General features: G+C 38.3%; 1 protein-coding gene across 1 annotated transcript in view; it reads right to left on the reverse strand.

Moving 5' to 3' along the window:
• The window catches only part of tamalin (trafficking regulator and scaffold protein tamalin), a 44,497-nt gene extending 38,468 nt beyond the window's left edge, over positions 1-6,029 (reverse strand). The window contains exon 1 of the mRNA XM_061902639.1: positions 5,702-6,029. Within this exon, the coding sequence (XP_061758623.1) occupies positions 5,702-5,881 (180 nt within the window). The 5' untranslated portion in view covers positions 5,882-6,029. The remainder of the gene's footprint in view (positions 1-5,701) is intronic.
• Positions 6,030-14,455: the final 8,426 nt, after the last annotated feature.

Below are 14,455 nucleotides of genomic sequence, written 5' to 3' on the forward strand. Positions count from 1 at the left end.
CAAAAATATAAGGTTCTACATGGTAATTGTTATATATCGTATATATGACATACATGGTTATTGTTATATATTGTATACATGATATAAACATAATATACTACAATATATCAGTATATATCATTTACTGTGCTTATATTATGTAAATATTATGTATATATGTTATATTTTATATTGCTTTCAGTCTATTTTATACCTGCATTGTCCTTTCCATCTTTACACTTTCCATCCTTTGTAACTCAGCTACTGTGTGGAACAATTTCCCTTGTAGATCAATAAAATTTGTCTAAGTCCAAGTTCTGATCGTCATTTGTCCCAAAGTAGTCTTTGTTGTCTCTCATGGAGTCTGCCATGATTAGTAGTGTTGTTGAAGGAAATGGCGAATGTTGTGATGCGTTTGTGGAATTAAATACGCTTAAAATTAGCAAAATATGCAAATTTTATATGTTATTATGAATGTGGCCGATATTACATGACATATATACTTGATGGAGGTGTTTGATGTTTTTAGAATTTTGACAGTAGACCGACATATTAAGATAATTTATTCGTTAAATATTCAATACAACTTTTAAACCCATCTACGTGTACAATTCTAGACCGCGTTGCTCATCCTCTGTATATTCAGGTTCAAAAATGCAAGGTTCGGATCGTCATTTCTCCCAAAATAGTCTTTGTTGTCTCTCAAGACGTCTGCCATAATTTGCAGTGTTGTTGAAGAAAATAGCGAACGTTTGTGGAATTAATACGCTTAAAATGAGCATTACATGTTATTATGAATGTGCCCGATACTACACAACATATATACATACACACAGTGATGGTGGTGTTTGATGTTTTTAGAATTTTAAGAGCAGACCGACATACTTATTAGATAATTTATTTGTTAAATATTTAATACGGCTTTTGAATCCATCTACGTATACACTTAAAACTTGTTGCTCATCCTCAGTATATTCAGGTTAAAAAATACAAGGTTCTGATCGTCCTTTGTCCCAAAATAGTCTTTGTTGTCTCTCATGAAGTCTGCCATGATTAAGTAGTGTTGTTGAAGGAAATAGCAAACCTTGTGATGCGTTTGTGGAATTAATACACTTAAAATGAGCAGAATACGCAAATATTACATATTATTAATGTGTCCGATACTACATGAAATATATACTTACAGTGATGATGGTGGAGTTTGATGTTTTTAGAATTTTGAGAGTAGACCGACATACTTAGATCATTTATTCGTTAAATATTCAATACAACTTGTGAACCCATCTATGTGTACACTTCTAAAACTTGTTGCTTATCCTCTGTATATTCAGGTTCAAAAATACAAGGTTCTGATCGTCCTTTGTCCCAAAATAGTCTTTGTTGTCTCTCATGAAGTCTGTCATGATTAAGTAGTGTTGTTGAAGGAAATAGCAAACCTTGGGATGCGTTTGTGGAATTAATACACTTAAAATGAGCAGAATACGCAAATATTACATTTTATTAATGTGTCCGATACTACATGACATATATACTTACAGTGATGTTGGTGGAGTTTGATGTTTTTAGAATTTTGAGTAGACCGACATACTTAGATCATTTATTCGTTAAATATTCAATACAACTTGTGAACCCATCTATGTGTACACTTCTAAAACTTGTTGCTCATCCTCAGTATATTCAGGTTCAAAAATACAAGGTTCTGATCGTCCTTTGTCCCAAAATAGTCTTTGTTGTCTCTCATGAAGTCTGCCATGATTAAGTAGTGTTGTTGAAGGAAATAGTAAACCTTGGGATGCGTTTGTGGAATTAATACACTTAAAATGAGCAGAATACGCAAATATTACATGTTATTAATGTTTCCGACACTACATGACATATTTACTTACAGTGATGATGGTGGAGTTTGATGTTTTTAGAATTTTGAGAGTAGACCAACATACTTATTAGATAATTTATTTGTTAAATATTTAATACTGCTTTTGAATCCATCTACGTATACACTTTTAAAACTTGTTGTTCATCCTCAGTATATTCAGGTTCAAAAATACAAGGTTCTGATCCTCCTTTGTCCCAAAATAGTCTTTGTAGTCTCTCATGAAGTCTGCCATGATTAAGTAGTGTTGTTGAAGGAAATAGCAAACCTTGTGATGCGTTTGTGGAATTAATACACTTAAAATGAGCAGAATACGCAAATATTACATGTTGTTATTAATGTGTCCGATACTACATGAAATATATACTTACAGTGATGATGGTGGAGTTTGATGTTTTTAGAATTTTGAGAGTAGACCGACATACGTATTAGATAATTTATTTGTTAAATATTTAATACTGCTTTTGAATCCATCTACGTATACACTTTTAAAACTTGTTGTTCATCCTCTGTATATTCAGGTTCAAAAATACAAGGTTCTGATCGTCCTTTGTCCCAAAATAGTCTTTGTTGTCTCTCATGAAGTCTGCCATGATTAAGTAGTGTTGTTGAAGGAAATAGCAAACCTTGGGATGTGTTTGTGGAATTAATACACTTAAAATGAGCAGAATACGCAAATATTACATGTTATTAATGTTTCCGATACTACATGACATATATACTTACAGTGATGATGGTGGAGTTTGATGTTTTTAGAATTTTGAGAGCAGACCGACATACTTAGATCATTTATTCGTTAAATATTCAATACAACTTGTGAACCCATCTATGTGTACACTTCTAAAACTTGTTGCTCATCCTCGGTATATTCAGGTTCAAAAATACAAGGTTCTGATCGTCCTTTGTCCCAAAATAGTCTTTGTTGTCTCTCATGAAGTCTGCCATGATTAAGTAGTGTTGTTGAAGGAAATAGCAAACCTTGGGATGCGTTTGTGGAATTAATACACTTAAAATGAGCAGAATACGCAAATATTACATGTTATTAATGTTTCCGATACTACATGACATATATACTTACAGTGATGATGGTGGAGTTTGATGTTTTTAGAATTTTGAGTAGACCGACATACTTAGATCATTTATTCGTTAAATATTCAATACAACTTGTGAACCCATCTATGTGTACACTTCTAAAACTTGTTGCTCATCCTCGGTATATTCAGGTTAAAAAATACAAGGTTCTGATCGTCATTTGTCCCAAAGCAGTCTTTGTTGTCTCTCATGAAGTCTGCCATAATTGGTAGTGTTGTTGTTGAAGGAAACAGCAAATGTGATGCGTTTGTGGAATTGATAAGCTTAAAATTAGCAAAATAGGCATATATTACGTTATTAAGATACACTACATACCGGTATATACTTACACCGATGATGGTGGTGTTTGATGTTTTAGATCGCTTTATAGGCGGAATAGAGAGACTTTTATTAGCTGCATTGTTGGCTGACTTTTATTTTAATAGTTAGAATGCGCGAACAAAATAAAAACATGTGTTCTTGTCTTATATAAGGATTGTGAATGATAGACAAAATTCCATTAAAAGTGCAGTTCCCCTTTAACTGCTCATCTGTACACTCAATAACTCATTTCTGATGAGCACAGCTAGACCCTGGAACAGACCATTTCCACGCACATTATCAACAGCGGTTAACTTCTTCTTACACTTGTACTTGACTTCAAAGAGAAAAAAGATGAAAGCGCCACCCTATCATCATCCAAGAGTTCTTGTTTACACATGTTTAAAGGCCTACTGAAATTAGATATTCTTATTTAAACAGGGATAGCAGCTCCATTCTATGTGTCATACATCTTTTTGCGATATTGCAATATTTTTGCTGAAAGGACTGAGTAGAGAACATCGACGATAAAGTTTGCAACTTTTGGTCGCTGATAAAAAAGCAATGCCTTTACCGGAAGTAGCAGACGATGTGCGCGTGACGTCACGGGTTGTGGAGCTCCTCACATCGGAACATTGTTTACAATCATGGCCACCAGCAGCCAGAGCTATTCGGACCGAAAAAGTGATGTTTACACCATTAATTTGAGCGAGGATGAAAGATTTGTGGATGAGGAAATCTAGAGTGAAGGAGTAGAAAAAAATAAAGTGAAGTATATTTATTTAGCGCTTTTCTCTAGTGACTCAAAGCGCTTTACATAGTGAAACCCAATATCTAAGTTACATTTAAACCAGTGTGGGTGGCACTGGTAGCCAGTGTGGGTGGGTAAAGTGTCTTGCCCAAGGACACAACGGCAGTGACTAAGATGGCGGAAGCGGGAATCGAACCTGCAACCCTCAAGTTGCTGGCACGGCCGCTCTACCAACCGAGCTATTTTTAAATAAGTTAAAAAAAAAGGCGATTGCATTGAGAGCGACTCAGATGTTTTTAGACACATTTACTAGGATAATTCTGGGAAATCCCTTATCTGCTTATTGTGTTGCTAGTGTTTTAATGAGTTAAATAGTGCCTGATAGTCAGAGGGGTGTGGCCACGGGTGTGTTGAGGGAAGTCACGAAGCTGCAGCAGGACAGAAGCTCCGCTGATCTCCGGTAAGAGGCGACTTATTACCACAATTTTCTCACCGAAAACTGCCGGTTGACATGTAGTCGGGATCCATGTTCGCTTGACCGCTCTGATCCATAGTAAAGCTTCACCTCCGGGAATTTGAAACGAGGAAACACCGTGTGTTTGTGTGGCTAAAGGCTAAAAGCTTCCCGACTCCATCTTTCTACTTTGACTTCTCCATTATTTAATTGAACAAATTGCAAAAGATTCAGCAACACAGATGTCCAGAATACTGTGTAATTGCGCGATGAAAAGAGACGACTTTTAGTCGTAAAGTGGTGCTGGGCTAATATGTCGCCTCCAACCAATAACGTCACAAATCGCGTCATCATTCCTCGACGTTTTCAACAGGAAACTCCGCGGGAAATTGAAAATTGTAATTTAGGAAACTAAACCGGCCGTATTGGCATGTGTTGCAATGTTAATATTTCATCATTGATATATAAACTATTGGTCAGTAGTAGTGGCTTTCAGTAGGCCTTTAATATTCAAAGTCAAAAACTGCTTTTATACTATCATAAATATTTTTTATTTCCTATGTTGGAAGACTTGGTTTAAAAATCGAAACATGTTCGTAAGTCGACCAGCGTCTGCCTTTTATGTTCCAATAAAAAAAAAGTAAACAATGAGTAATAATACTTACATCAGTATCATCTGTATATAGATTGCATTAATTACAAATAACATTACCCAAACATTATTTAAGCTGACGTGTCAAACAAAATGAACACTTCAATGACATACACGACAATCGTATACAAATTAAATTATTTGGTTATCGGTTCGGTTGTGCTTCATTTTACTACTTTGGACGGTTAATGTGACGTCACAAAAGCAAACACGTGGTGACGTCACAACTGCCTTTTTTTAACGACTGGGAAGGCCAAAACAAATATGAAAGTCAGCTTCACTATTCGGGCGGTTATAAAAAGGTGACGAGTTGCAAAGTACTCATACATTTGTTTTTTCAAAACAATAAACAAATGATAGTAGTCGAGCAGTAAAACGGCGGGGTGAACCTGTTATTTTGTTTTAGGTGGCCCACACTAAAATAACTTTATAAGTACTTAATAATCCAGAAAAGTACACAGTATTAACATTTTAATTTGAGGGTCTTGAACGCACCGCACAGCTGGCAGGAGCCGGTTTGATTGAACGTTAATACATCAAAGCCTTCATATTAAAAAAATGGTAACGACTAGCAGACATTTTAAGCATTTTTTTAAGTACCTTTCTGCGGGTTCTGGGCAGCGTTCCTCCGGAGTAGGCGAGCGTCTTGTAGTTGTACACCCCGGAGGAGAAGTCTCTGGCCGGGGGGCGGCTGTCCGAGCCCGAAGGCGGCAAGTGGACGTCGCTCTCCGGGGACGTCGCTCCGTTGGAGTGAACCATCTTCAGCCTGCGGAACGTCATGGCGCGGCTATGAGTCGGCTTCAAGTCCGCCACAAAGAGTGGAAATTCCGCCCCGGTAGGAAGCGAAACACCGCAGCGCCGCGGAACTCTCTGACACTAAAGTGAGTGATGAAGGAGAAGTTGTCTCAACGTGGGGACTTCTCAAGCTGCTGGGGGCGGGGCTCAATTATAACGCCCCCTCGTGTTGCGTTGGGAACACCTCGGATATTTAAAACATGTTTTCATAAACAGTATGGACTTCCTGCAAAATGCTCGTAAAATTCCCCTATAGGACAGATATTTTTATCAAATTAAATGGAATTTGTTGTGTACAGAAAAGCAAAACATAAAAAACTGTCTAAATGTCATAGAGTTCAGATTAAATAAACGAAACATTACTATTGTATTTTTTTTTATTACTATAAAGAACCGAACCTTAGAAGTTAAAGAGATGAAATGGCGCCCTCTGGTGACAGAAAACATGATCGCAAATATGTGTATCTTGGCTGAATTAGGGAGAAAAATGAGGCCAAAAGTTCTGACGTCTGGTGTTTTTTATTAAATAGAATTATACATTCTGTTACATGAGAAAGTCACAAGATAATTTAAGTTAAAATTCTAAAATGATTTGACTTGATAAGAGCTTTTAAGTAGTAAACATATTTAATTATAAAGTCCCTCGTGTTGCGTTGGGGACACCTCGGATATTTAAAACATGTTTTCATAAACAGTATGGTCTTACTGCAAAATGCTCGTACAAATTCCCCCTATAGGACAGTTGATTTTCATAAAATTAAACGAAATTTCAAATTTTTAGAAAACCAAAACATAAAAAAACATTACAAATTTAATGGAGTTCAGACTTCGAAAAACAAAACATTACTATTGTATTTATTTTACAACTAAGAACCGAACTTTAGAAGTTAAAGAGATGAAATGTCGCCCTCTGGTGACAGAAAACATGATCGCAACGATGTGTATCTTGGCTGAATTAGGGAGAAAAATGAGGCCAAAAGTGCTGACGTCTGGTGGTTTTTATTAAATAAAATTATACATTCTGTTACACGAGAAAGTCACAAAATAATTTAAGACAATATTCTAGAATGATTTGACTAAATAAGAGATTTTAAGTAGTAAACATATGAGATTGTAAAGTCCCTCGTGTTGCGTTGGGGACACCTCGGATATTTAACAATTATTTTCATAAACGGTATGGACTTACTGCAAAATGCTCGTAAAATTCCCCTATAGGACAGATATTTTTATAAAATTAAATGGAATTTGTTGTTTACAGAAAAGCAAAACATAAAAAACTGTCAAAATGTCATAGAGTTCAGATTAAATAAACGAAACATTACTATTGTATTTTTTTAATAACTATAAAGAACCGAACCTTAGAAGTTAAAGAGATGAAATGGCGCCCTCTGGTGACAGAAAACATGATCGCAACGATGTGTATCTTGGCTGAATTAGGGAGAAAAATGAGGCCAAAAGTGCTGACGTCTGGTGGTTTTTATTAAATAGAATTATACTTGGGACTGTAACAAGAGCATTTAAGTGAATATTCTAGAACGATTTGACTTTATAAGAGCTTTTAAATAGTAAACGTCTTTAATTATAATGTCTCTCGTGTTGCGTTGGGGACACCTCGGATATTTAAAACATGTTTTCATAAACAGTATGGTCTTACTGCAAAATGCTCGTACAAATTCCCCCTATAGGACAGTTATTTTTCATAAAATTATACGAAATTTCTCATTTGTAGAAAACCAAAACATGAAAAAACATTACAAATGTAATGGAGTTCAGACTTCAAAAAACAAAACATTACTATTGTATTTATTTTATAACTATAAAGAACCAAACCTTAGAAGTTAAAGAGATGAAATGGCGCCCTCTGGTGACAGAAAACATGACCGCCACGATGTGTATCTTGGCTGAATTAGGGAGAAAAATGAGGCCAAAAGTGCTGACGTCTGGTGGTTTTTATTAAATAGAATTATACATTCTGTTATATGAGAAAGTCACAAGATAATTTAAGAGAATATTCTAGAATGATTTGACTAAATAAGAGCTTTTAAGTAGTAAACATATTAGATTGTAAAGTCCCTCGTGTTGCGTTGGGGACACCTCGGATATTTAATAATTATTTTCATAAACAGTATGGACTTACCGCAAAATGCTCTTAAAATTCCCCTATAGGACAGATATTTTTTATAAAATTAGATGGAATTTGTTGTTTACAGAAAAGCAAAACATAAAAAACTGTCAAAATGTCATAGAGTTCAGATTAAATAAACGAAACATTACTATTGTATTTTTTTTTATAACTATAAAGAACCGAACCTTAGAAGTTAAAGAGATGAAATGGCGCCCTCTGGTGACAGAAAACATGATCGCAACGATGTGTATCTTGGCTGAATTAGGGAGAAAAATGAGGCCAAAAGTGCTGACGTCTGGTGGTTTTTATTAAATAGAATTATACTTGGGACTGTAACAAGAGCATTTAAGTGAATATTCTAGAACGATTTGACTTTATAAGAGCTTTTAAATACTAAAAGTCTCTAATTAAAATGTCTCTCGTGTTGCGTTGGGGACACCTCGGATATTTAAAACATGTTTTCATAAACAGTATGGTCTTACTGCAAAATGCTCTTACAAATTCCCCCTATAGGACAGTTATTTTTCATAAAATTATACGAAATTTCTCATTTGTAGAAAACCAAAACATGAAAAAACATTCCAAATGTAATGGAGTTCTGACTTCAAAAAACAAAACATTACTATTGTATTTATTTTATAACTAAGAACCGAACTTTAGAAGTTAAAGAGATGAAATGGCGCCCTCTGGTGACAGAAAACATGATCGCAACGATGTGTATCTTGGCTGAATTAGGGCTAAAAATGAGGCCAAAAGTGCTGACGTCTGGTGGTTTTTATTAAATAGAATTATACTTGGGACTGTAACAAGAGCATGTAAGTGAATATTCTAGAACGATTTGACTTTATAAGAGTTTTTAAATAGTAAACGTCTTTAATTATAATGTCTCTCGTGTTGCGTTGGGGACACCTCGGATATTTAAAACATGTTTTCATAAACAGTATGGTCTTACTGGAAAATGCTCGTACAAATTCCCCCTATAGGACAGTTATTTTTCATAAAATTATACGAAATTTCTTGTTTTTAGAAAACCAAAACATAAAAAAACATTACAAATGTAATGGAGTTCAGACTTCAAAAAACAAAACTTTACTATTGTATTTATTTTATAACTAAGAACCGAACCTTAGAAGTTAAAAAGATGAAATGGCGCCCTCTGGTGACAGAAAACATGACCGCAACAATGTGTATCTTGGCTGAATTAGGGAGAAAATGAGGCCAAAAGTGCTGACGTCTGGTGTTTTTTATTAAATAGAATTATACATTCTGTTACATGAGAAAGTCACAAAGTAATCTAAGTGAATATTCTAGAATGAATTGACTTGATAAGAGCTTTTAAGTAGTAAACATAATTAATTATAAAGTTCCTCGTGTTGCGTTGGGGACACCTCGGATATTTAACAATTATTTTCATAAACGGTATGGACTTACTGCAAAATGCTCGTAAAATTCCCCTATAGGACAGATATTTTTATAAAATTAAATGGAATTTGTTGTTTACAGAAAAGCAAAACATAAAAAACTGTCAAAATGTCATAGAGTTCGGATTAAATAAACGAAACATTACTATTGTATTTTTTTTTATAACTATAAAGAACCGAACCTTAGAAGTTAAAGAGATGAAATGGCGTCCTCTGGTGACAGAAAACATGATCGCAACGATGTGTATCTTGGCTGAATTAGGGCTAAAAATGAGGCCAAAAGTGCTGAGGTCTGGTGGTTTTTATTAAATAGAATTATACTTGGGACTGTAACAAGAGCATGTAAGTGAATATTCTAGAACGATTTGACTTTATAAGAGTTTTTAAATAGTAAACGTCTTTAATTATAATGTCTCTCGTGTTGCGTTGGGGACACCTCGGATATTTAAAACATGTTTTCATAAACAGTATGGTCTTACTGGAAAATGCTCGTACAAATTCCCCCTATAGGACAGTTATTTTTCATAAAATTATACGAAATTTCTTGTTTTTAGAAAACCAAAACATAAAAAAACATTACAAATGTAATGGAGTTCAGACTTCAAAAAACAAAACTTTACTATTGTATTTATTTTATAACTAAGAACCGAACCTTAGAAGTTAAAAAGATGAAATGGCGCCCTCTGGTGACAGAAAACATGACCGCAACAATGTGTATCTTGGCTGAATTAGGGAGAAAATGAGGCCAAAAGTGCTGACGTCTGGTGTTTTTTATTAAATAGAATTATACATTCTGTTACATGAGAAAGTCACAAAGTAATCTAAGTGAATATTCTAGAATGAATTGACTTGATAAGAGCTTTTAAGTAGTAAACATAATTAATTATAAAGTTCCTCGTGTTGCGTTGGGGACACCTCGGATATTTAACAATTATTTTCATAAACGGTATGGACTTACTGCAAAATGCTCGTAAAATTCCCCTATAGGACAGATATTTTTATAAAATTAAATGGAATTTGTTGTTTACAGAAAAGCAAAACATAAAAAACTGTCAAAATGTCATAGAGTTCGGATTAAATAAACGAAACATTACTATTGTATTTTTTTTTATAACTATAAAGAACCGAACCTTAGAAGTTAAAGAGATGAAATGGCGTCCTCTGGTGACAGAAAACATGATCGCAACGATGTGTATCTTGGCTGAATTAGGGCTAAAAATGAGGCCAAAAGTGCTGAGGTCTGGTGGTTTTTATTAAATAGAATTATACTTGGGACTGTAACAAGAGCATGTAAGTGAATATTCTAGAACGATTTGACTTTATAAGAGCTTTTAAATAGTAAACGTCTTTAATTATAATGTCTCTCGTGTTGCGTGGGGACACCTCGGATATTTAAAACATGTTTTCATAAAAAGTATGGTCTTACTGAAAAATGCTCGTACAAATTCCCCCAATAGGACAGTTATTTTTCATAAAATTATACGAAATGTCTCATTTGTAGAAAACCAAAACATGAAAAAACATTACAAATGTAATGGAGTTCTGACTTCAAAAAACAAAACATTACTATTGTATTTATTTTATAACTAAGAACCGAATTTTAGAAGTTAAAGAGATGAAATGGCGCCCTCTGGTGACAGAAAACATGACCGCAACAATGTGTATCTTGGCTGAATGTTGGGAGAAAATGAGGCCAAAAGTGCTGACGTCTGTGGGTTTTTATTAAATAGAATTATACATTCTGTTACCTGGGGCAGTCACAAGAGCATGTAAGTGAATATTCTAGAATGATTTGACTTGATAAGAGCTTTTAAATAGTAAACATAGTTAATTATAACGTCTCTCGTGTTGCGTTGGGGACACCTGGGATATTTAACAATTATTTTCATAAGCAGTATGAACTTACTGCAAAATGATTGTACAAATTCCCCTATAGGACAGTTATTTTTTTAAATAAAATTATATTAAATTTCTTATTTCAGAAGAGCAAAACATAAAAAAAACTGTCAAAATGGAATTAAATGTGATAGAGTTCAGATTTAAAAAACAAAACATTGCTATCGCATTCATTACATAACTATGTTTGAAAAATATTTAAGCGGGAATGTTATTTGCCACAAAAAAACAACAGTAATTTAGAAGTTAAACGGATGAAATGGCGCCCTCTAGTGACAGAAAACATGATCGCAACGATGTGTATTTTGGCTGAATTAAGGACAAAAATGAGGCCAAAAGTGCTGACGTCTGTTGGTTTTTATTAAATAGAATTATACATTCTGTTACATGAGAAAGTCACAAGATAATTTAAGAGAATATTCTAGAATGTTTTGACTAAATAAGAGCTTTTAAGTAGTAAACATATTAGATTGTAAAGTCCCTCGTGTTGCGTTGGGGACACCTCGGATATTTAACAATTATTTTCATAAACGGTATGGACTTACTCCTCTCTGAGCTGCAACCTTATCGTGGTAGAGGAGTTTGCGTGTCCCAATGATCCTAGGAGCTATGTTGTCCGGGGGCATAAAGCCCCCTGGTAGGGTCTCCCAAGGCAAACAGGTTCTAGGTGAGGGATCAGACAAAGAGCAGCTCGAAGACCTTTATGAAGAAGAAACATCATGGACCCAGATTTCCCTCGCCCGGACGCGGGTCACCGGGGCCCCCCTCTGGAGCCAGGCCCGGAGGTGGGGCACGATGGCGAGCGCCTGGTGGCCGGGCCTGTTCCCATGGGGCCCGGCCGGGCACAGCCCGAAGAGGCAACGTGGGTCATCCCTCCAATGGGCTCACCACTCATAGCAGGGGCCATAGAGGTCGGGTGCATTGTGAGCTGGGCGACAGCCGAAGGCAGGGCACTTGGCGGTCCGATCCTCGGCTACAGAAGCTAGCTCTTGGGACGTGGAACGTCACGTCACTGGGGGGGAAAGAGCCTGAGCTAGTGCGCGAAGTCGAGAAATTCCGGCTGGATATAGTCGGACTCACTTCGACGCACAGCAAGGGCTCTGGAACCACTTCTCTCGAGAGGGATTGGACCCTCTTCCACTCTGGCGTTGCCGGCAGTGAGAGGCGACGGGCTGGGGTGGCAATTCTTGTTTCCCCCCGGCTCAAAGCCTGTACGTTGGAGTTCAACCCGGTGGACGAAAGGGTAGCCTCCCTCCGCCTTCGGGTGGGGGGACGGGTCCTGACTGTTGTTTGTGCTTATGCACCAAACAGCAGTTCAGAGTACCCACCCTTTTTGGGAACGCTCGAGGGAGTACTGGAAAGTGCTCCCCCGGGTGATTCCCTTGTCCTACTGGGAGACTTCAACGCTCATGTTGGCAACGACAGTGAAACCTGGAGAGGCGTGATTGGGAAGAATGGCCGCCCGGATCTGAACCCGAGTGGTGTTTTGTTATTGGACTTTTGTGCTCGTCACAGTTTGTCGATAACAAACACCATGTTCAAATATAAGGGTGTCCATATGTGCACTTGGCACCAGGACACCCTAGGCCGCAGTTCCATGATCGACTTTGTAGTTGTGTCATCGGATTTGCGGCCTTATGTTTTGGACACTCGGGTGAAGAGAGGGGCGGAGCTTTCTACCGATCACCACCTGGTGGTGAGTTGGCTGCGATGGTGGGGGAGGATGCCGGACAGACCTGGGAGGCCCAAACGCATTGTGAGGGTCTGCTGGGAACGTCTGGCAGAGTCTCCTGTCAGACAAAGTTTCAATTCCCACCTCCGGAAGAACTTTGAACATGTCACGAGGGAGGTGCTGGACATTGAGTCCGAGTGGACCATGTTCCGCACCTCTATTGTCGAGGCGGCAGATCGGAGCTGTGGCTGCAAGGTAGTTGGTGCCTGTCGGGGCGGCAATCCTAAAACCCCTTGGTGGACACCAGCGGTGAGGGATGCCGTCAAGCTGAAGAAGGAGTCCTATCGGGTCCTTTTGGCTCATAGGACTCCGGAGGCAGTGGACAGGTACCGACAGGCCAAGCGGTGTGCAGCTTCAGCGGTCGCGGAGGCAAAAACTCGGACATGGGAAGAGTTCGGGGAAGCCATGGAAAACGACTTCCGGACGGCTTCGAAGCGATTCTGGACCACCGTCCGCCGCCTCAGGAAGGGGAAGCAGTGCACTATCAACACCGTGTATGGTGCGGATGGTGTTCTGCTGACCTCGACTGCGGATGTTGTGGATAGGTGGAAGGAATACTTCGAAGACCTCCTCAATCCCACCAACACGTCTTCCTATGAGGAAGCAGTGCCTGGGGAATCTGTGGTGGTCTCTCCTATTTCTGGGGCTGAGGTCGCTGAGGTAGTTAAAAAGCTCCTCAGTGGCAAGGCCCCAGGGGTGGACGAGATCCGCCCGGAGTTCCTTAAGGCTCTGGATGCTGTGGGGCTGTCTTGGTTGACAAGACTTTGCAGCATCGCGTGGACATCGGGGGCGGTACCTCTGGATTGGCAGACCGGGGTGGTGGTTCCTCTCTTTAAGAAGGGGGACCGGAGGGTGTGTTCCAACTATCGTGGGATCACACTCCTCAGCCTTCCCGGTAAGGTTTATTCAGGTGTACTGGAGAGGAGGCTACGTCGGATAGTCGAACCTCGGATTCAGGAGGAACAGTGTGGTTTTCGTCCTGGTCGTGGAACTGTGGACCAGCTCTATACTCTCGGCAGGGTTCTTGAGGGTGCATGGGAGTTTGCCCAACCAGTCTACATGTGCTTTGTGGACTTGGAGAAGGCATTCGACCGTGTCCTTCGGGAAGTCCTGTGGGGAGTGCTCAGAGAGTATGGGGTATCGGACTGTCTTATTGTGGCGGTCCGTTCCCTGTACGATCAGTGCCAGAGCTTGGTCCGCATTGCCGGCAGTAAGTCGAACACATTTCCAGTGAGGGTTGGACTCCGCCAAAGCTGTCCTTTGTCACCGATTCTGTTCATATCTTTTATGGACAGAATTTCTAGGCGCAGTCAAGGCGTTGAGGGGTTCCGGTTTGGTAACCGCAGGATTAGGTCTCTGCTTTTTGCAGATGATGTGGTCCTGAT

Source organism: Nerophis ophidion, linkage group LG06 (assembly GCF_033978795.1).
Source record: "Nerophis ophidion isolate RoL-2023_Sa linkage group LG06, RoL_Noph_v1.0, whole genome shotgun sequence".
Classification (NCBI taxonomy): Eukaryota; Metazoa; Chordata; class Actinopteri; order Syngnathiformes; family Syngnathidae; genus Nerophis; species Nerophis ophidion.